Source organism: Amblyraja radiata, chromosome 12, assembly GCF_010909765.2.
Source record: "Amblyraja radiata isolate CabotCenter1 chromosome 12, sAmbRad1.1.pri, whole genome shotgun sequence".
NCBI classification, from domain to species: domain Eukaryota; kingdom Metazoa; phylum Chordata; class Chondrichthyes; order Rajiformes; family Rajidae; genus Amblyraja; species Amblyraja radiata.
The window spans coordinates 57,840,842-57,864,911 of record NC_045967.1 but is presented as its reverse complement, the minus strand read 5'-3'; the positions used below and the strand labels follow the sequence as shown (position 1 = coordinate 57,864,911).

Sequence of the window (24,070 nt, the reverse complement as noted above, 5' to 3'; positions counted from 1 at the left end):
GCTTGGGCAGCTTTCAGCCCAGTGGTGTTGATTTATCTTACTTCAGGTAGCCCCGGCATTCCCTCTCTATCCCTCCCCCACCCAGGTCACACTAGCTTCTCATTTTCACCCTACAAACAGCTAACAATGGCCTATTTCCTTTATCATCCTTAGTTTTTTGCATATCTTTCATTCAGATGCTGCCAGTCCCGCTGAGTTACTCCAGCTTTTTGTGTCTATTTTCAATAACAGTTGATCTTCAAAATTTATGCTTCATTTAGATTGTAATTTTAATCAGCTTATCTAGAGTCCTGTCAGAACAGTGTTATGCAGTCACCAATTTAAGACAAAAGGAAACAAGTAAAAATGTAGTTAATGATGTAAAGAAGGACCTACGAATGGAATAAAAAATATTATATCTGCATAGCTCCTTTTATGACATTTTACAACCAATTAATTCCTTATTGGAATTGTGGGTTTACAAATAACAGTTTGGAGTGTTATGTGGAGTTCAAGTTGTCCTCTCATAGGAAGGATGTCATTAAACTGGAAAGGGTGCAAAAAAGATTCATGAGGATGCCATCAGATCTGGAATGTTTGACATAAGGTGAAGCTGAATGGGCTTTTTCTGGTTGGCTGCCAGTGACCAGCGGAGTTCTGTAGGGGTCGGTGCTGGGGCCGCTGCTCTTCACGTTGTATATTAATGATTTGGATGAAAGGATTGAAGCCTTTGTGGCCAAGTTTGCAGATGATACTATAATAGGTGGAGGGGCAGGTAGTGTAGAGAAAGCAGGGACTCAGCAGGACTTGGATAGGTTGCGAGAGTGGGCAGAGAAGTCGAAGATGAAATATGGTGTAGCAAAGTGTGGTAGGAATAAAAGTGTGGATTATTTTCTAAATGGGGAGAGAATCCAGAAAAGTGAGGTACATAGGGACTTGGGAGTGCTGGTGCAGGATTTCCAAAAGGTTAATCTGTAAATTGAATCGGTAGTAAAGAAAGCAAATGCAATGCTAGCATTTATTTCAAGAGGGCTTGTATTAAAAAACAGGGATGTAATGCTGAGGCTCTATAAGGCGCTGGTCTGGCCGCAATTGGAATATTGTGAGCAGTTTTGGGCACCATATCTGAGGAAGGATGTCCTGGCTCTGGAGAGGGTCCAGAGGAGTTTTACAAGAATGATCCCAGGAATGAGTGGGTTAACATATGATGAGCATTTGGCAGGATTGGGCCTGTACTCGCTGGAGTTTAGAAGAATGAGGGTGGGACTTCATTGAAACGTACAGAATAGTGAAAGGCTTGGATGGAGTGGATGTGGAGAAGATGTTCCCACTAGAGTCAGAGTGATACAGTGTGGAAACAGGCACTTCAGCCCTACTTGCCCACACCGGCTAACATGTCCCATCTACACTAGTCCCACCTGCCTGCGTTTGGCCCATATCCTTCCAAACCTGTCCTATCCATGTATCTCTCTAACTGTTTCCTAAACATTGGGATAGTCTCTGCCTCAACTATTTTCTCTGGCAGCTCGTTTCATCCTGCGCTCCAAGGTATAGAGTGCTAGCCTACTCAACCTCTGCCTACAGCTCAAACCCTCTAGTCCTGGCAACATCATTGTAAATCTTCTCTGTACCCTTTCCAGCTTGACAACATCTTTCCTATAACACGGTGCCCAGAACTGAACACAATAAGTAGAAGAGTCTAGGACTAGTTATAGCCTCAGAATTAAAGAAATTAAAGAATATAGAAATTAATTACATATTACAATATTTTAAAAAGAGTTAGATGGGGCATCCTGGTCAGCCTGGACAAGTTGGGCCGAAGGGCTTCTGACCAAATGTCTCTATGTCACAGGCAGGTACTTGAATACGAAAGGTTTGGAGGGATATGAGCCAGGCATAGGGTAGGTGGGAGTTGTTCTGTCAGCCAACTTGGTCAGCATGGACGAGTTGGGCCGAAGGGTCTTTTTCGTGCTATTTTGCAGTATTTTGTACGTTGCATAAAATGTGTAACACATCTGTTGGAAGCAAAATGTGTAACCTGTTGTCCCTTGGAAATGCAATGCATGATCCATTGTCCTTCACTTTTTGCTGTTCCACTAAATCAGCATGTCTAATTAATGTCACACTTTACAAGAGAACAGTAAACCTATCTGTGGAGTCCATGGTATTATATTCATGCACAGCAATAAAATCAAGATGTGATTGTTAACGTTTTTCTTTTTGCTTATTGAAAAACATTAATGAAATTTTGTGTTGCTATCTATAACAGAGCTGCAAGACACATTTATTGCAGATATTTGTGACAATGTACTAATACATAAAACAAGCTTTTAAACCCTTTTATCCCAGTAAACTGTATGATGAATGGTGGAAATGATATCTTATCTGTCCATTCAACACGTCATGATGTGAAACGCCTAGTGATGCCTCAGCATTCCCCCTCAAACCATGATGACTGAATCATATGACCAATCGTCAAACACATTTATTATCGGTGGGACTTTACTGCCTTATTGTTCAATAAAACAGTATTTTTCTCTGAACTAATTGCCATATTAGTCAATACAGCAGTCATTTTCAAAAACAGTTCATTGTAGGTGGCCTATAAAACCTGTTTGGGACACCTCCTGGAATACTCTTTTAAATTTGTTCCTTTTTTTTCTGGGAGTTTGACCATGTATGATTTACAAATTTACCTTGTATTTTTTTTTAAACAAGCTTACTGCTTGTCCACAGTTATATAAACATTGCAGATAGACACAAAAAGCTGGAGTAACTCAGCGGGACAGGCAGCTTCTCTGGAGAGAAGGAATGGGTGACGTTTTGGGTCGAGACCCTTCTTCAGACTGATGTGGGGGTGGGGGAAGAAGAAAGGAAGAGGCGGAGACAGTAGGCTGTGGGAGAGCTGGGAAGGGGAGGGGAAGGAGGGAGAAAGCAAGGACTACCTGAAATTGGAGAAGTCAATGTTCATACCGCTGGGGTGTAAACTACCCAAGCAAAATATGAGGTGCTGCTCCTCCAATTTGCAGCGGGATTCACTCTGGCCATGAAGGAGGCCCAGGACAGAAAGGTTGGATTCGGAATGGGATGGGGAGTTGAAGTGCTGAGCCACCGGGAGATCAGGTTGGTTATTGCGAACTGTGCGGAGGTGTTGGGCGAAGCAATCGCCAAGCCTGCGCTCTACACCGATGTAGAGCAGTTGACACCTAGAACAGCGGATGCAATAGATAGGGGAAATAGATGGTCATTCTAATATCCACGGCAACCTCATTGGAAATGGAAATGTTACCTTTCTTGTTCGAGTTTCTATCCAGGAAACTCATTGGCACAGGAGATCACTCTGAACTCTGATATGTGTGCACTGCTGACTAGCATCCCCTACTTGTGATTGGCCTGTCACTGATTGTTTTGCATTTTATTCAGTCAGCAAGGGGCAAACAACAAAATCGGATTTGGCAGATTTATGAGCTCTTTCTCGCTGATGGGTGAGCGGCTGAAGCTGAAGCTGGGAGGCATTAGGTGCATCCAGAGATTCATGAATTCTGGGAATGCCACCTGAAAGGTCAAGTCAAGTCACATTTATTTATACAGCACATTATACGTTGGCCAAAGTGCTTTACATTTGTTATAAGAATAGTATAAACAAACAAACTACATACTTATATACATATAGCCCTCGCTCATTGGACGTCAGGAAAAGCTTGGGAGTATAGATAAGATTCTAGTCTTGACTTAAAGGAGTCGATGGAGGGGGCTGTTCTGATGGGAAGGGGGATGCTGTTCCACAGTCTAGGAGCTGCAACCGCAAAGGCGCGGTCGCCCCTAAGCTTATGCCTAGACCGCGGGATATTCAGCAGCCCCAAGTCAGCCGATCTGAGGGACCTGGAGGTGGAGTGGTGGGTGAGAAGACTTTTAATGTAGGAGGGGGCAAGCCCATTGAGGGCTTTGTAGACATAGAAGAGGGTCTTGAAATGTATACGGAACTGCACAGGGAGCCAGTGGAGAGAGGCCAGGATCGGGGTGATGTGGTCCCTTTTTCAGTGATGTCTTAAGGAACAGAATAAATCGTGACAGGGACCCGTGCAAAACTCTCCAGACTCGTTTTGCGAATCCACACTCTGCAAAGAGGTGGGCAACCGTCTCCTCTCCATAGCAGCCGTCTCGAAGGCAGCGTACGCTGGTAGTGAGGTTCTGACGATGCAGGAAGGATCTGACTGGGAGGGCTCACTCCCCTCACCGCCAGCCAAGCCAGGTCTTGGTGCTTGTTGGTGAGTTCTGGCAATGAAGCATTTTGCCAGAACTCTGCTCTGGGAACCACGCCACAGGATCCATGGAGTCATTACCCTGCAGTGCCTGCAGGACGTTCCGTGCTGACCACTGCCCGATGGATTGGTCAAAGGTGTTCGTCCAGAAGAACCTTTCCACGAGCAACAGATGGTGCAGCAATGTTCAGCTGACTGGCACAGAAGATTCCCAGGGACGCATTCAGAGACTGACATCGAGTGCCGCTGGAAGGTCATCAACTCGGTGAAAGACGCTCTTTGGTCTGCCCGAGCATTGTTGACCTCCCAGTGGAGCGGGATGTCCGTCGGGGAATGTTGCCAACTGGCCCGCTGCAGACTGCAGGAGTACGTGCTGAGGGACGCACAGACGCTCGGTGAAACCAACGCCAAGGCTCTGTGGGGGAGGACCACAGTCTAGGGTCCTTCCGCTGCTGGACATGGGGAGCAGGGTGTCATGGAGACGTCCCTCAAAATAAGGGAAGGGATTCCACGCCAGTGGGCCACATGAGTGGCAAGGGTGGGGGAGAAATTTGTGAAATTTGGGTAATTTGTGTAAACAGTATTGAATGTTTTGCACAGTTCCTGTATTATATATATTTATTACTTGAATAAAGTGTATTTTGAAATTAGAAAAATAAATTAATAAAAAGATGTCTTAAGGAACAGACTCACGATTTTACGCATGACACAACTTGTCTGCTGTATCTTTGTTTAACTCAATCAATAACAAATCCCTTGATAGAGGAAAGAAAGCAATGAAATGTAGTTTAGTTTATGGATACAGCATCTTACTCAGTAATTCCACAGCTATCCACTGGAAGTTGTTTTTTCAAAAAAAAATTTTTGCATTATTTTACTTTTATGACGCTGCTTCGGCATAGGGCAATAACTTGGATGCTGCTTGTTCCCTTACATTTGTAGGTAAAGGTGATAACAATCTGGACTTTAGAGTTTATCAGAGAATTGACGCGAGTCAAGGAAGTTTGAATCGTGGAGTACATGTGATGGTGATCAATGGTCAGCGTGGACTCGGTCGGCTGAAGGGCCGGTTTCCATGCTGCACTTCTATATCTAGTCTATAAAACCAAAACTAAACCAGCTATTCCGACAGTAATTCATCCATCTGTGAAATTAGCGGAGTTATTCTCTCTCTATTAGCACAGCCTTCCTTGCTGATTCACAAACACAGCACAGATAAACAGGTGTAGTTACCTTCTAATTTCCTCATTAAGTCATTTGACCTGGCCTAACCCAATCCTAGATAGAAACATAGAAAATAGGTGCAGGAGTATGCCATTCGACCCTTCGAGCCTGCACCGCCATTCGATATGATCATGGCTGATCATCTAACTCAGTATCCCATCCCTGCCTCTCTCCATACCCCCTGATCCCTTTAGCCACAAGGGCCACATCTAACTCCCTCTTAAATATAGCCAATGAACTGGCCTCAACTACCTTCTGTGGCAGAGAATTCCACAGATTCACCACTCTCTGTGTAAAAAATGATTTTCTCATCTCGGTCCTAAAAGACTTCCCTCTCATCCTTAAACTGTGACCCCCTAGATCTGGACTTCCCCAACATCGGGAATAATCTTCCTGCATCTAGCCTGTCCAACCCCTTAAGAATTTTGTAAGTTTCTATAAGATCCCCCCTCAATCTTCTAAATTCTAGCGAGTACAAGCCGAGTCTATCCAGTCTTTCTTCATATGAAAGTCCTGCCATCTCAGGAATCAGTCTGATGAACCTTCTCTGTACTCCCTCTATGGCAAGAATGTCGTTCCTCAGATTAGGAGACCAAAACTGCACGCAATACTCCAGGTGTGGTCTCACCAAGACCCTGTACAACTGCAGTAGAACCTCCCTGCTCTTATACTCAAATCCTTTTGCTATGAATGCTAACATACCATTTGCTTTCTTCACTGCCTGCTGCACCTGCATTCCTACTTTCAATGACTGGTGTACCATGACACCCAGGTCTCGTTGAATCTCCCCCTTTTCCTAATCGGCCACCATTCAGATAATAGTCTACTTTCCTGTTTTTGCCACCAAAGTGGATAACCTCACATTTATCAGATATGTCTTTACCCCTATCCATCCCTTTTACCATCTCCTCTGCAATGGAAAATTACCAATGCTTTCTCTTTCTAGTCCTAACATAGAACATGGAACAGTACAGCACAGGAACAGGCCCTTCGGCCCACTTGTTTGTGCCAAACAAGATGCCAACATGATCCCGATGAAGTAACTCTGACATGAAATATCAGTTCTATTTTTCTTTCCACAGATGCTGACAATCTATTGACTGACTCCAGCATTGTCTCTATTTGCTCCTGCTCTGACCCACTTCTTTGTTAATTTTTTTCAACTCTCCACAAGAGTAAACCTGCACTTCCCCCACCATTCTCCCAGCCATCACTCCTGTAAGAATGTATTTATTTTGGACTCTTGTTGTTCAGGTGTACCCTCTGCTTTGTATAGATCACATTTCCTTAGAAATGTTCCCTGCAATGTCAAGTCCTCCCTAGTGTACGATTTCTTCAGCCAGCCATCCATCTGACTTACACTCTATTCATCTATTTGCTCCCCAATTTACATACTTGACACCAAAGGATTGTGATCTGACATTCTAGTAATCCCACCATCGTGACAATATTTTACCAATTGAAATTCCAATCAAGTAGAAATGGTGAAATATTACCTTTATAGCTTCACCAGTCACTGATTCCAACATCATATGTCATCTTTTATTACTGGCCTATTTGAGCAAAAAAAAAACCCACATCCATGAACACTCTATGTGTGTAGGAAACTGCAGATGCTGGTTTAAATCAAAGATAGACACAAAATGATGCGGTAACTCAGCGGGACAGGCAGCTTCTCTGGAGAGAAGTAATGGGTGATGTTTTGGATTCAGACCCTTCTTCTGATTGAAGAAGGGTCTCGACACAAAACGTCACCCATTCTTTCTCTCTAGAGATGCTGCCTGTCCCTCTGTCACCACGGCATTTTGTGTCTAACACTGTATTTGTGCTTGATGCAATTGCAGAATCATTTATTTTGATTTGGAATAAATAAAACGTGCTTTGTTAATGAACCATTAAATACACTTGCTTTCCAGATAATGAGGTGGGTGATGTGTTTTATTCAGAATGTTATGATCTGAGAAGCATTGTTTGAATGGCAGGGAGCAGATTTAAATGTTTACAGAAGGGAATTTGACGTATACTTGAAAAACATTTCAGGCCAATGCAGAAAAATCTGTGGTGGGAGAGACTAATTAAAGAACTTTCAAAGTGCTAGTGTAATCTTGTTGGGATGGAAGGCCTCTGCGCTCTATGGTGTTGTGCTATTCTAGCTTGCGAATTAACCGAGTATGGTGCTGCAGCAGCTTTGAATGCCAAAATCTTTTTGCTGTCAAATAATGTAATGAATGATGGGCAGCTGAAAGCACAATGCAGTGCTGTTTGAATAACAATCTTACTCCATGAGCACATGACACGCAGTTCTCCAAAACTCAATAGCTTGTTCAAACCAAGTAGACTCATCACTTCAACTAATTTTATCCGCATTCCATATTTGGCTGCCTTGTTGTCATACCATTTATGAATTCTGCTAATTTCAATTTGCTCATGACTCGCATAGTCACATTGTTCAAAAATATATTAGGCCACGATATAAATGACCGGTTTTAAACCAGAGTGAAAGTTGTACAGCCATTGGTCCTGCTTCGGTTTGGTTTTAAGATTTAATGTGGTTAATTAACTTGGATTTGGTCATTGCTCTTGGTCTCAATGCTAGTGGCTCCCTTATGAACAGCAGAACAATTCACCTCAACCACACTAAAACATATCTGAGTCTGAAACTATGAGAGATGGTAGAATTGTAGGCGACCACTCATCATGTTACTGTTAAATTATTTCAAGAGATATTCCATAGGTGTGATGATCAAAGCCACACGCTACCACGCAGTGGATACTCCTCATCTAATGTGCATTGTAATTTTATTGAAGGAATATAATTTAGTGAGCGTCGCAGTTTTTGAAACTGTCAGCTATCTGAAATGGTAGTTTGAGAGCTACATCATGCATTTCTGTACTGATGTACCAACTACTCACGTGCCCCAAAGCGGCTGTGTTAGCTTGGAGTGCAGTGACTGTGAAAGTACAAGCAGAGCAGCCATTAACATACAAGATCCAATCAGTAGCCATGCAATTATGTATAATTAATATATGATATAATTTTAGAAGATGGGCATTGGATAGAACATCAGGATACTTTAATTCAAATAGTACCACAGTCTGTAAATTAGTCTGCGTCACTTTCCCAGCGTTAAAGAGTCTTGTTTGCAATAATGCAATGAGTCTGCAATAATGCAGTTTTCAAATTTGCTATGTTTTGGCATTGCTCAAGTGTATCTGTCGACAGTGTAAACCACTAAATGGGGCTTGAGCAGAATGGGGCTTGGTTCTTCCCGGTTGCGCCAGCCTGAAATGGAGCCTGAACGCTGCTGATTCTGAGCCAAGATATTGCTACATTTGACCGTTGCACTCATACATTTGCCAAGAAACAACATTGACACAAACATCAGGATTATATGTCATTTTCTTTCAGAGGAAAAAAAACAAGGCTTTGCCGCTATGTAATAGGCTAACTTTATATAAAAAGAAATATCTTTGGTTAATTATATATTAAGAGATGAATGTGGGGGCTATTTTTGTAACTGTGTCAGTACCGGAGTGTCATGGCATTGGATGGATATAATGAGAAACCATATTTTTAGTTTTAAAAGGTGCTTTTTTTATACACTAGAGATTCAAATCGGCTGGCTGTTAATTATCTCATGTCCTGGCTAGAATTTGTCTTGATAATAAGTATAATAGCCATAGTTTGTGGGATCAGGCTGTCTACAAGAAACTGCCCATTCTCAGCAGTGACCACTTCTGAAGCTTTTCACTGTATAGGTCTCCCCCGGTTAACAAAGAACACTTGATGCAAGAAAGTTCATGTAGTGAAAGGTACACTAAACGTTTTACTTTTGTTGGGATTGAAATGTTGAATTGGAAACTCATCAGTATCTGAGCAGTGAACTTTGCTAATGCCAGGTTAGCAGGATGTTGGTTTATTGATATTCAAGCACATTTGTAATTCAATTTTTTAAAACATTGCACAGATAAATGTCAGTGAACCGGGTTCATTTAAAGAGAGTGTGAGAAGCAGGACTAGACAACTGGTCATGAATCATGGGAAGGCGAGCGAGCGCAGGCAAGTCGATAATGAGCATGGGGTCTGGAGCCCATCACAAGTATAGAGCTTAAAAGCGCAAGAACTGGAGCCCTGGTGATTGCTCCGTGATTACAAATAGAAATTACAAATAGACACAGTGGCTGGTAAAACTGCTGCCTCATAGTGCCAGAGATCTGGGTCTGTGTGGAGTTTGCACGTTCTCCCTGTGACTGCGTGGGTTTCCTCCGGTGCTCCGGTTTCTTCTCACATCCCAAAGACGTGCAGGTTTACAGGTTAATTGGCTTCTAAATATCCCCTAGCATGAAGGGAGTGGACAAGAAAGTGGGATAATTAGTTTGAATAGATGATAGTCAGCATGGACTCAATGGGCCAAATGGTTTCAATGCTATGTTTCTAAAACTAAACTAAATTTCTTGGCTTGAAAGAAAAACTCCGGAAATTTTCCATCTATTGCTTCTACCATAACAAGAGTTCTTAGTGTGCTGATGAAGTCTTTGGCAAACTATTTGCACAAAGGAGCATGTGATTCAAAGCACTTAGAAAATCTTTAGAATTAGTTTCCATCGGTGTGCAGCTGAGGCATTGCTACAGCTGTGAGGGGATATTGGAATGTCAAAAGGTAGAATCAGATTGTTCATGTGTGATTTAAATAGACTTTGCCTCTTGCCTCACACTCACTCATGTTTAGCAATTGAAAATTCCAACAAAAAAGTAACACATACAAAATACTAAGAATCAATTCAGTTCAAATCTTCTCACGGCGTGAAAACAAACTCTCAAGGGCTTGGGTAAAACTGAATTAGTATGCTGTTGAGCAGGCACTCAAAGGAAAATGTAGCATCTAGGCCAGGTCGCAGTGGGGAAGCTGGAGTGAGTGATGGATCTGGAGTGATTCGGATATTGCTGGTGATGGAAGTGTGGGGGCTTCTGCCGTTGGGGATATGATTGAAGCCTGGTAGTGGGTGCCTGCAGTGGTTCAGTACCGGCATTTAATATCCAATTTGGTCAGGGTGCTAGGGCTGGGTGCTGATTTGGAGACCTCATTGATTGGTTGGTGCTGAATTTGATGAACAAGCTCTAATTGGAGCCTGGGAGAACTTTTCATGGCTGACAACAGAGGTTCAATCAGGGCCAGAGGGCAGGTATCAGAGACTAGCGTGGGAGCTGGGGTTGGGAGAGTGAATTTCTACGTGTGTTGAGATCAGATAGGAGCTTTTAGTAAAAGGGTTGGGTTGGAATCTCTGGAGACTATAATAACTGGACAGTTAGGGAGATTGTGGCATGCCCTTGTTGGAGTAAGATTGGTGGGTAGGAGAATGGGAAGGTGATTCTTTTGTTTGGAGCTTTGGGGGTGGGGGTGGGAGGGGGCAAAGGAGGAAATGTGGGTTTTGTGCGGAGGATAGGTCGACGTTGGTATTGTGCTTTTCTTCCAGACATTTGTTGATCTCATGATTGTTCTCATCAAACCAGTCCTGGCAAACCCACTGCAGATTGTGAACTGAGATGCTCTGCTTGGAATGGTGGGGCAAGCAGAATCAATAATGTCATAAGTGATATGAGCATAATTAGGCCATTCGGCCCATCGAGTCTACTCTGCCATTCTATCATGGCTAATCTATCTCTTCCTCCTCACGCCATTCTCTTGCTTTCTCCCCATAACCCTTGACTCACGTACTAATCAAGAATCTATCTATCTCTGCCTTAAAAATATCCATTGAATCCGTAATGTTCAGAAGAGAATCTGGGGGAAATGGGAGCAACGAACAAAGCCGGAGGTCAGGAGATTGAGCAGCATCTATCTGTGGTTGGAAAGGAATGGTTGACGTTCCACGTCGATCCCCAGTGTCAGAGTGCACAGCTACTATGACTATGGACAGCTCTGGGGGAAATTGATGGGAATGTGGGGAGAATAAAGTTTGTTTAGTGTCAGTAGAGTTAGAGTGGGTGCTTGATAATCGGTATAAACTCAGTGGGCTAAAGAGCCTGTTTCCATTCTGTATCTTTGATAACTCAACCTAGAGATGAGATAAAGGCTAGAGATGAAAAGGAGACACCCCGCGCTTCTCTCCTTACTTGCACCCTTCTGACTCCCTTTCATCTGGAGCCTTTGTCCACCCATGTGCACATGTATCCACCTCTCACTTGCCAGGCTTTGATTCCACTCCCACCTCTTTTCCAGCTTTCTCCCCCCTACCACAAACCATGTGAAGATGGGGCCCGACCCAAAACATCACCTATCCATGTTTTCCAGAGATGCTGCCTGACCCACAGTTACTCCAGCATTTTGTGTTCTTTGTAGATATCCTTGATTTGAGTTTAGTTTCTCAGAGAGATAGCCACCAATCATTGGAGAGTAGTTTTCTAAACTTTAATTTTGCTTTTCACAGTCCTTTTCAGCTTGGGTAGATTCTCTATTCAGCAGTTCTCTCTGCACTAATTACATAAAGATCTTTGGAACCAATCTACTATCTTGCCTTTATTCTCACAATACATTTTTGCAGATACTGTGCGTTTTTTTACAATAATAATTTAAAAAAACCTGCTTAATGTACATAATTTATGGTCTGATTTACACTTATTATGTAGCAACCTTTCTTTGGAGATTTATTGTGGAATAATGTGAAAATGCTGAGCTGTTGAAGCACTGACTGGTCTGATTGCTTTACTACTGATGTGATGTACCAGGCAACTGTCTTTCATTCTCATCGTGTTAATTTTTCCATTTCACTTTTTCACAGATCTTTTGTTGAAGAGGAAGATCCTCATCTAAAAGTGTCCTTGGCAAGTGGCGACATGGGCGTGACAACCCATTTGCAGTCTTCAAAGACGGGCAATACGCGCTTCTTCACAAGCAATACCCACAGTTCTGCAGTGTTACAGGTACGCATTTAGTCATCATTTTCATCAAGGACAATCTAATGGCTACAGTGCCCTCCATAATGTTTGGGGCAAAGACCCTTCGTTTATTTATTTGCGTCTGTACTCCACAATTTGAGATTTATAATAGAAAAATATCACATGTGGCTAAAGTGCACATTGTCAGATTTTAATAAATGCCATTTTTATACATTTTGGTTTCACCATGTAGAAATTCAGGGCACCATAATGTTTGGGACACAGCAATGTCATGTAAATGAAAGTAGTAATGTTTAGTATTTTGTTGCATATCCTTTGCATGCAATGACTGCTTGAAGTCTGCGATTCATGGACATCACCAGTTGCTGGGTGTCTTCTCTGGTGATGCTCTGCCAGGCCTGTATTGCAGCCATCTTTAGCTTATGCTTGTTTTGGGAGCTAGTCCCCTTCAGTTTTCTCTTTAGTATATAAAAGACATGCTCAATTCGGTTCATATCGGGTGATTGACTTGGCCACTCAAGAATTGACCATTTTTTAGCTTTGAAAAACTCTTTGTTGCTTTAGCAGTATGTTTGGGATCATTGTCTTGCTGTAGAATGAACCGCTGGCCAATGAGTTTTGAGGCATTTGTTTGAACTTGATCAGATAGGATGTATCTATACCCTTCAGAATTCATTATGCTACTACCATCAGCAGTTATATCATCAATGAAGATAAGTGAGCCAGTACCTTCAGCAGCCATACATGCCCAGGCCATAACACCCCCAACACCGTGTTTCACCGATGAGGTGGTATGCTTTGGATCTTGGGCAGTTCCTTCTCGCCTCCATACTTTGCTCTTGCCATCACTCTGATATAAGTTCATCTTCGTCTCATCTGTCCACAAGACCTTTTTCCAGAACTGTGGTTGCTCTTTTAATTACATCTTGGCAAACTGTAACCTGGCCATCCTATTTTTGCATCTTGCAGTGTAGCCTCTGTATTTCTGTTCATGACGTCTTCTGCAGGCAGTGGTCATTGACAAATCCACGGTACACAAAAAAGCTGGAGAAACTCAGCGGGTGCAGCAGGAAATAGCTCTATGGAGCGAAGGAAATAGGCAACGTTTCGGGCCGAAACCCTTCTTGACAAATCCACACCTGACTCCTGAAGAGTGTCAGACATGGTGTTTGGGGATTTTTCTTTATTATAGAGTGAATTCTTCTGTGGTCTTCCTTGGCCTGCCAGCCCCTTTGCGATTATTAAGCTCACCAGTGCTCTCGTTCTTCTTAATGATGTTCCAAACAGTTGATTTTGGTAAGCCTAATGTTTGGCTGATGTCTCTAACAGTTTTATTCTTGTTTCAGTCTCATAATGGCTTATTTGACTTTTATTGGCACACCTCTGGTCCTCATGTTGATAAACCAATAAAACTTTCCAAAGGTGATGGAAAGACTGGAGGAAAGACTAGGTGCTGGGAGCTCTCTTATACCTGCATTAAGAAGGCAATTAAACACACCTAAGCAATTACAAACGCCTGTGAAGTCATGTGTCCCAAACATTTAGTGCCCGGAAATGGGGGGCTATGTATAAACACAGCTGCAATTTCTACGTGGTGAAACCAAAATGTGTAAAGATGGCCTTTAATAAAATCTGACAATGTGCACTTTAACCACATGTGATTTTTTTCTATTACAATCACATTCAGTTGTACAGGGTCTTGGTGAGACTACACCTGGAGTATTGCGTACAGTTTTGGTCTCCAAATCTGAGGAAGGACATTATTGCCATAGAGGGAGTGCAGAGAAGGTTCACCAGACTGATTCCTGGGATGTCAGGACTGTCTTATGAAGAAAGACTGGATAGACTTGGTTTATACTCTCTAGAATTTAGGAGATTGAGAGGGGATCTTATAGAAACTTATAAAATTCTTAAGGGGTTGGACAAGCTAGATGCAGGAAGATTGCTCCCGATGTTGGGGAAGTCCAGGACAAGGGGTCACAGCTTAAGGATAAGGGGGAAATCCTTTAAAACCGAGATGAGAAGAACTTTTTTCACACAGAGAGTGGTGAATCTCTGGAACTCTCTGCCACAGAGGGTAGTCGAGGCCAGTTCATTGGCTATATTTAAGAGGGAGTTAGATGTGGCCCTTGTGGCTAAGGGGATCAGAGGGTATGGAGAGAAGGCAGGTACGGGATACTGAGTTGGATGATCAGCCATGATCATATTGAATGGCGGTGCAGGCTCGAAGGGCCGAATGGCCTACTCCTGCACCTAATTTCTATGTTTCTATGTTTCTAAATCTCAAATTGTGGAGTACAGAGGCAAATAAATAAATGGTGGGTCTTTGTCCCAAACATTATGGAGGGCACTGTATTTCTTTGCGTTTATTAACCGTTCTAGTACATTCATCGCTGCTTATGTCCCTGAACTAAGATAAGGCGGGCACTGCTTGGTGCTGATTTATCATTGTCTCATGTACAGAGATTCATTTGTGGTTTATCCAATTAAATCAGATACTATTATACATGAATGCAATCAAGCCACACACAAGTATAACGGGTAGAGCAAAGAGAAAAATACCAGATTGCAGAATATAGTTTTTCAGCATTTAGTGTTACAGTTATGGAGAAAATTCCAATGTCTGCAATGAGGTAGGTTGGAAGATGGGATCTACCCTCTAGCTGGTTCAGAAGTATGATAACTGCAGGGAAGTTGCTGATCCTGAGTCTGGCAGGTATGAGCTTCCAAGCTTTTGTGTCTTTTGCCCCACAGGTATGGGGAGAAGGAGGATAACTGGGATGTCGAAGGTCTATTATATTGGCTGGACCTTGATTATGCATAACCTGATCATAAATGATATAAATCATATACAAATATGCCGAAACTGTCCAAATATTCAGGATATCCCATTTTTTATCAAATTTATCAAATCAGGATATCCCATTAATTATCAAATTGACTGTCATTGTAACTAAAATTGTATTTCAAATGTGTTTGTGTTATATTTATATTAAATCTCTGGAATGATGACACAGTTGATGGTTGTTTGTATTGATGGAGCTGCACGGAAACGGGTCCTTTGGCCCACCTTGGTTAACAGCTAGATTGCATACAAGTAATTGGCCATATCTTCGTGTTTCCGAGTCGATCACGATGAAGATGCACACTGAAACCAATTCCTTTATTTTTTGTTATGTTTTTGTGTGAACTTTTCAATAAATGAGAACTACAACTGGGATAAACAGGAATATCTTTAAATTAGAGGGAAAGAAACAAATATCTTGGCACTTAGAGTCGTTGCTTTTGTTAAAAATGATAAAGAATACTGTATGGAGTGTCATCATTATGTAGCCACAGGTACAACTTAGTGGTTGGTACAAGTTAGAAGCTAGAACACACTGGATTTGTGAAACCATATCCCCAATGTACCAATACAAAACATGACCAAAAAAAAGGAAATTAATTTCTATTAGTGTAGTTTCTTTCTGACTGGAAAGAATTGTTTTAGCTGTCATGGATTTAACACAAGATAAGAGGTGAGTTTCTCTTTACAGAAACAATGCTCAAATGCCTAGTCATAATGCAGCAGTAACATTGCTCAAATCTGCAGTGACAGAATGGCTAATTTCATGATGATGATCAGCACTTGGTAAAACCACACCTGAAGAAGTGTGTACAGGTTTGATCTCCTCACTGAAGAAAGAATGTACTCATCACAGATGAAACACCATTCATGAGGAGCTGCTATTGTGAGCCCTGGCAGTATTCGACCCGTGTTATAGTGGGTGGGGAGGGAAGAGGGAATCTATGCTTAACTTCCTCTCAAATTGTCGAGGCTAGTTTGTGATGGTTCATCGTATTCCGTGAGCACATTACCCCTTTTTAAAATCAATTGTTTGACTTCTGAGCAAATGGTGGATTTATTATTTGCAAGCCTTTGTTTCTGTTAAGGATTCTCACAGGTTTCTAATGTATTCATTCAGAATCATTTCAGGCATCTACAGTAACTGATGTGTCAAGACTTGCAAATTCCATGGCATCAATATAATTGGCCATAATGATTTCATGAAAATAGTTTTCTGTGCTTGTTTGAATTGAAGCCAGTTTTCAACACACTGTTCTTCTGCGTGACCATATAATGGGGAAAGATCTGAAGGAACTGTAATCAATGCAGTCATTTGAAGGAATATTGGGCTGAGGAACTTTGCAATCCATGAACTTTTAGAAATCTATAGAAACATAAAATTGATATCTCATTTCAAGACATGGCTTGAGAAAGGACATAACTAGTGAAATGAACATCAGACAAATACGATGCAAATAATTAAGAAACCATGGACATCAAAGTCCCTGGGGGGTCATGGCAGAGGTAAGATGACAGGAGTTGTATACTCGTAGCAGGCTGCCCTAACATCACAGGGTGTAATACCAGAATGATCAGACTTAATTGATTTCTGTGCACCCACTTGTCAGTCTCTGGATGTGTGTGAGTGAGGCTGATTGTGCATCAGTGTGTGTATATAAGATCACTTCTGAGTGATCTGAGTGTTACAATAAAGGTGTGAGGTGTGGTTCCATGTGTTGGAACATACCTAATGACTAGTCATACTTCTACCTGTGGCACAGCTCCCGTGTTGGCAATCAGCGGTACACTGCTAGACCGTTATGGTGTAAAACACAGGGTTCAAGCTCCATCCTGTACCCTGCCTCTGCACAAACAGCATCAACGTCCAGCACCAGCACTTGCAGCGGTGTTGTGGCTCAACCTGTCACATTTGGCACAACAAAGTGTCAGCAGCTGCTCTAAATTCACCTTGTATTTGTTGCAGTCCAAGCTGCTTGGCATTGCTCTGTGAGAACATGTTTGTTCCCTCAAATATGAATCAATGCTGCACAGGCATGAATCAATAGAACTAAACAACAGGCTGCTATAATTGAGAGTAAAAGGACTTTTGAGCATTGGTGTTTAGCAGAGAGCTAAATTCTCATTAACAACATTCTTGTCAGTTGTATTCATGGTCCACTTCATGCTCATGCGCTATCTACCATCTTTGCATTGTACTGAGTTTTACCCTGAACCCTGTCTCAAAAGCAAGGTCACTTCAATTTAGAGAAAGTTCTTTACTTTTGTTTTCAACAATGACCTGAGATACACAAGTAAGCGCAGCACAAGCTGGCGGCGCAGACAAGTGCTGAGGAAACCAACCTCTATGCAGAGTCAATGTGTTGAGGTACATGAAATTAGGTGCCTCATAAGAGTAATGTTTTTAAATCTGTGGATGATCAATGATGTAAGGGTACAATTAACTAAAAGTCGATACTGCTAGGCACAGGATTAAGCTGTTGTGGTCCTGAATTTGACAGTTCATCTAAAATATACAATTCCAGCTGTTTCTTCTGAGATAGTTGCTGAAACTAAAGCAAAATGCATCTGTGGCAGGATATAGATCACGCACAGCTGATTTTGGTACAAAGGAGGTCGATTCCTAAAAACTCTGGTTGCAAAAATTTTGAATAAAATATGAATTCATTGATTCACATCGTGTTACGAGTACTTAGATCATCATAGTCTGCTTCTGAGAATGGTTAGAGTATGGAAATCATTTCTGCATGGAGCTGATCCTATAAGCGGAAGCTTGGTTCTTGTGGGAAGAAAGACTTAGCACCGTATGCACTAAGATAAGTTGAAGAAAGACAAGATGACGCTCAGAGGATATTAGACCATCATAGATGTGAAGACTTTGATGCCTTCTTGCTTAGAATATACACCTAGGTTTTTGATGCACTTCTCAATTTAAATGGAAAGATTACATTAATCGGAATGACAATTGCTTCTCAATACCTCCAAAAGACTATATTGAAAAATAAAATAGTTTCTTCAAGTATGAATAAATTATGGTCTTGGAAGAGAAATAACAGGCCTAAAAGGGCTTTCTCATTGTGCGACCTGAAGCAAGACCTAACAAGATTTAACATCGTGGGAACCTTCTGCGATAGCAGTACGGCATTCGTGGACCACCGAGGACCTCCATGGCGCTAACGGCAGGTAGTCGTGTGACTTGGTAAGGTCGGGAGAAAATTCAAACATTTTTTAATTTCTCCAAGAGTGTCTTGAGCAGCGTTGCAACATTGTATGGACGCAGATGCCAGTGCGATATCCGTGCGATATCCGTAATGACACTTGCGAATACCGTGGGAACTCCTGCGAACGGTAAACCCGGAAGCTTGACAGAAGGGACATAAGGTGAGTAAAAGAGGTGGTCTCAATATCGCCAATGGACCATGTGTCCATCGAGGACGTCCCACCTAATTGTCATTGTTTGAGAATCTTTTTCACAGTAAGACTTGCAGAGATGCCTCTCAGAAAATCGCAAAGAAAGGGGTCAAAGAAAGTCGGAAAGTTTTTAGCCATGCAGGTAAATGAGGAGGAAACTCAGCAAGAGAGACAGGTGGAGAGGCAAGAGGAGATGCCAGAGATACCACTGCCTGTGGGCTCCTTGGAGCAGGGAGAGGGTGATCAGGGTGTATTTGAGATTGCCTCCCCAGTAGCTGTTGCCTCCATAATATTCTCAGCAGACGAGAACATAAAGGTTAGATGGCAGAAGGTAAAGCCATATAACTTCAACAGGGAACAAGAGGGTGAACTGGTGGAGTGGTACCAATTCAATGAGATTCTCTATGACAAATCCAGAGAGGATTATAGAAATAGGGAGAGAAAGCGCAACCTGCTGGAGACGAAGGCTGCTGAGTATCCCCGGTGCTCATGTGAGTAACTATAACAATATATTAGTTTATGTACAGGAGAACAATTTAATGTTATCCATGATTTTAAAACATACAATGCTACAGATGTAAAAGTGCTGTTTTTGCAGTCACCTTTAATTTATCTTATAAGTCTGTCTGTTCCCTGCAGCTGCAATGTAAAAGTAGTGGCAGACAGCTTTTACACCCTCTTCGTTTGAAGTGGGAATCATGTCTCTTTTAGAGCCATAAAATAAATTATGCGAATTCTACGAACGGAGGATATTTATATAGCGTGTGGAAAAAAAAGTGACATCATTTGTGCCACGTGATTAACTACACTACAGTCCACGATGTTCATTCACGATTAACGGGAAAGATCGGGAGACGGACAAGTCAGTCGCACAAATGACAGAATTGCCGAGTACCGTGGGAACTCTTTATCGTGGGAACACTTTATCGTGCGGAACTCGTGCTGGACCACGACCACTTCACTCGGGTGACATCTTGCTTCAGGTCGCACCGTGAGAACTCGCCATTAACATGCGGCGAATGGAGACCGGAATAACTGGTACTTGCCTTCATTTCTGATGAGCTGATTAACAGTGTATTGCTGATTGCCAACTTGTCCAATTTATTTTGATTACCTGCCCACCAATGAACCCAGAACTCAGGACACAGCTGTGAGTGTTTTTCCGCTGAGATTTTATGATGCAACAGGACACCTGAATGGCCAGAGACCTCTAGCTGAGTTGGTGCTCGATTTTCCTCAGAGTCACTGGCTCAGTCTGGGAATCCGTGGGGCAAAGAGTTTCGTGAGAAATGCATTGTGAACATTTCCCTTCTGATTTTCCCAAAATACAAACCAGCAAGGTAGAGGCATCGTGGATTAACAAAATAGAGACACAAGATTGTGGTACTTCTTGATAGTTTGTATACAGTTTTCCACACTCCTACTTCCTCTCTGAAGGTTCCCATGGTAACACCCAAGATATCTCTAGGCCACATTATTACGCAGGCTTAATTAATTAAAACTTCGATCAGGAAGTGGAGAACCACTTAGAAGTTATGTTGGAAATTGGCTTGCAGAAAAAAATGTCACATTGGAGAGAAGATGTTTCCATGTATACTCACTGCAGTAGTCAGACATTATTGTCTAAAGAACATTGTTGCAACTTCAACTGCAAGAGGCCGTTGAAATGCACAAGTAATCGCTTCTATTGACACTGCAATAATAGTTTATTAAGCAATGCAGCATTCAGACCTTGGTATTTTTAGTTTTCAGTGACAAAAATAAACGTTTCGCTATTGGAAAGATCATATCAAAGTGCTTTACACGGAGCAAGGTGAAATATAGTCATTGTAAAATTGGAAATATCACAATGAATTTGTGCACTCCAAAATCCTACTAATGCTAATGTAATAATGACAACATGAAAGCTTTGTGGTGATGATTGAATCAAGCAACAACTTGTCATACTCACCAGCATGGTTGTGGTACAGGTACAACAAAAATCTTGCTTGCAGCAGCATCACAGGTAGATAAGTCAAACAACATACCAAACACACAAAATGTACATAAAGTTAAAAGATAAAGTGCAAAAAAAAGACAAGATGTTAGTTCAAATATACACAATTAGACAACAGGTCCATTTCCAAGAGGAATAAATGTTGGGCAATAAGCCATAGAAATGTTCCTTGTTCTTTCAAAGCAACTGCATGAGGTATTCCTTGCCCACTGGATGGAGATGAAGTGGCCTTGGTATAACGTATCATCCAAACTGAAGAAGGGTCTCGACCAGAAACGTCACCTATTCCTTTGCTCCATAGATGCTGCCTCACCCGCTGAGTTTCTCCAGCATTTTTATCTACCTTCGATTTTTCCAGCATCTGCAGTTCCTTCTTAAACATCCAAACTAAAGATTGGATGTTTTCAGCCCTGTCAGTTCAGTTTTCTTCATGGTGACTCCAAAGATTTTTAGGCTCAAGTCTGTGTTGTGTAAGTTGAATCTAAAACCTTCTTACTTAAAGTGTTTGGAGTTAAGCCAAACTGGCATTTGCACCTGGGATTTTCAGTTAGTGTTGATGTGGGCAAATATTTTTTTAATTTATTGTTCACAACTTGTGACCTGACTTTTGAAATATCTTGACTTTGTAGGGATTTGACCAACTGCGAATTGAAGGTTTACTTTGTGACGTTACGTTGGTGCCAGGGGATGGTGATGAAGTGTTTCCAGTCCATCGAGCAATGATGGCCTCAGCCAGTGACTATTTTAAGGCAATGTTCACAGGTAAACCAAAACAAGTCATACTTTTTGTGAAATGTAAACCATTGTAAAATCACTGCCTTAGTGCTCGGAGCTCTTGCCCGAAATATCTTAAAATCTTCATGCCTCCATTTGCCTCCATAATAGTTTTGCCAAGACATAGTGATGCTCTGTTTGCAGCGCACTTACTCTCTTATGTACTCTCAGTGTAATGCACTGCTAGGTACAGAGTTCTCAAACCGCCATCATTGCCCATGAGTCCGCAGGAATCGAGTGGTCATTTCCAGAAGATTGCTGTAAACTAATCTGTAAGAAACTTAGAGATACCAAAAAACTGCAGGGCGGGGTTGACCTGCTGAGTTCTTAGAACATAGAACAGTATAGTACAGAAACAGGCCCTTTACCACACAATGTCTGTGCTAAACATGTCCCAAGACTATCCCTTATCTGCTTGCACATAATCCATATCCCTCTATTCCCTACAATAGGTGCAGTAGGCCATTCGGCCCTTCGAGCCAGCACTGCCATTCAATGTGATCATGGCTGATCATCCCCAATCAGTACCCCGTTCCTGCCTTCTCCCCATATCCCCTGACTCCGCTATCTTTAAGAGCCCTATCTAGCTCTCTCTTGAAAGTATCCAGAGAACCGCCCTCTGCCGCCCTCTGAGACAGAGAATTCCACAGATTCACAACTCTCTGTGTGGAAAAAGTGTTTCCTCATCTACGTTCTAAATGGCTTACCCCTTATTCTTAAACTGTGGTCCCTGGTTCTGGACTCCCCCAACATTGGGAATATGTTTCCTGCCTCTAGCGTGTCCAAACACTTAATAATATTATATGTTTCAATAAGATATCCTCTCATCCTTCTAAACTCCAGAGTGTACAAGCCCAGCGTCTCCATTCTCTCAGCATATGACAGTCCCGCCATCCCGGGAATTAACCTTGTGAACCTACGCTGCACTCCCTCAATAGCAAGAATGTTCTTCCTCAAATTAGGGGACCAAAACTATCCATGTTCCTGTTCAAAAGTCTCATGCCACTATTGTATCTGCCTCGAATGCTACTCCTGGTAACAAATTTCAGGTACTTACCGTCCACTGTATAAAAAATAAACTTGGCTCATACATCTCCCTTAAACTTTGCCCTTTCTGCCAGAGTTTGTAATATGAAGGAAACTTGACTGACATTTTAATAAATATGTTTGGAAAATGTAAACATTTCTATTTGCTTGTTACAAAAACGTTGAAGATAGGAAAGGAGGTTACATAAACAGAGGTTTTGAAGAGTATGTTTGCTTGCAGTTCACAATGAAATCCCACCCCATATCCCAGATTCCTTTACTTCTCCACCACCAATCCCCAAACAACTCTTCCCAAATTTAATGAGTGAGTTGCTTTTATCCTATCACCTCATGTACACATCTGCTTTGACTTTTGCCAACACTGAATTTGAAATACAGAACCACTGTTTGTTTGGGAACAGCTCCATTCAAGACCGCAAGAAATTGCAGCAAATTGTGGCCAGACCATCAGACAAACCAACCTCCCTTCCGTTGACTCCATTTATACCTCGCGCTGCCTCGGCAAGGCCAGCAGCATAATCAAGGATGCCGCACCCTGGCCACTCCCTCTTCTCCGCTCTCCCATGGGGCAAAAGTTATAGGTGTGAAAACGTACACCTCCAGATTCAGAGACAGTTTCTCTCCCAGCTGTTATCAGGCAACTGAATTATCCCACCACAGAGAGCAGTCCTGATCTACTATCTACCTCATTGGTGTCCCTCAAACTATTTTTCATTGGACTTCACTGGCTTTACCTTACACTAAACATTATTCCCTTATCATGTATCTATACACTGTAAGTGGCTCGATTGTAATTATATATTGTCTTTCCGCTGACTGGTTAGCACATTACAAAAGCTTTTCACTGTATCTCGGTGCACATGACAGTAAACTAAACAGAACTGAACTTAAGGAATCAATTTGTATTTAACATGGTATCTTTCTCATGGTATCAAAATATTTCCTACATTGTACCGAAAATGGGGCCAAAGCATTAGGAGCTTTCAGACTGTAAGTAGAATGTAGAAACAAGGAACCGCAGATGCTGGTTTACAAAAAAAGACTGATCAGTCTGGAGAAGGGTCTCGACCCGAAATGTCATCTGTCCATGTTCTCCGCGGATGCTGCCTGACCTGCTGAGTTACTCCAGCACTCTGAGTCTTTTTTTAGGCTGTAATGTTCAGTTGTTAATGATTTTATTGAAAAATGTAATATTTTAAGCAGTTCCACTAATTTCTGCCGATTTGGAACTTCTACTCGATAACTTTTCTAACTTGGCCAACCTGAGGCACCATGCACATTGAAGTGACAATTTTATTTTTTGTGATCAGGTGGAATGAAGGAGCAGGACCTGATGTGCATTAAACTTCACGGAGTGAATCGGATAGGGCTTAAGAAAATCATTGATTTTATTTATACCGCAAAGCTCTCCCTGAATATGGACAATCTCCAGGATACATTGGAAGCAGCAAGCTTTCTGCAGATTTTACCTGTCCTGGATTTTTGTAAAGTATTCCTTATATCAGGGGTAAGTTTTAAATATTATCAAGCATGCAGTGTGCATTCATTTATTATACTTAATGTTACTATCGGTTACCAGATTGATTATGATATTTCCTGCACTTACATTGTGACATAAAAAAAATGAAATTATT

General features: G+C 41.9%; 1 protein-coding gene across 6 annotated transcripts in view; it reads left to right on the top strand.

Annotated features, from left to right (window-relative positions):
- Positions 1 to 24,070, top strand: part of LOC116979253 (kelch-like protein 13) — a 184,640-nt gene that overhangs the window by 139,293 nt on the left and 21,277 nt on the right. For 5 of the 6 annotated variants that reach the window (XM_033030855.1, XM_033030858.1, XM_033030854.1 and 2 more), the window contains 3 exons: positions 12,246 to 12,387; positions 21,245 to 21,377; positions 23,747 to 23,943. In XM_033030855.1, the coding sequence (XP_032886746.1) occupies positions 12,246 to 12,387; positions 21,245 to 21,377; positions 23,747 to 23,943 (472 nt within the window). Of the gene's footprint in view, positions 1 to 9,237; positions 9,279 to 12,245; positions 12,388 to 21,244; positions 21,378 to 23,746; positions 23,944 to 24,070 lie in introns of those variants that run through there. The other variant, XM_033030859.1, reaches the window with a different exon arrangement.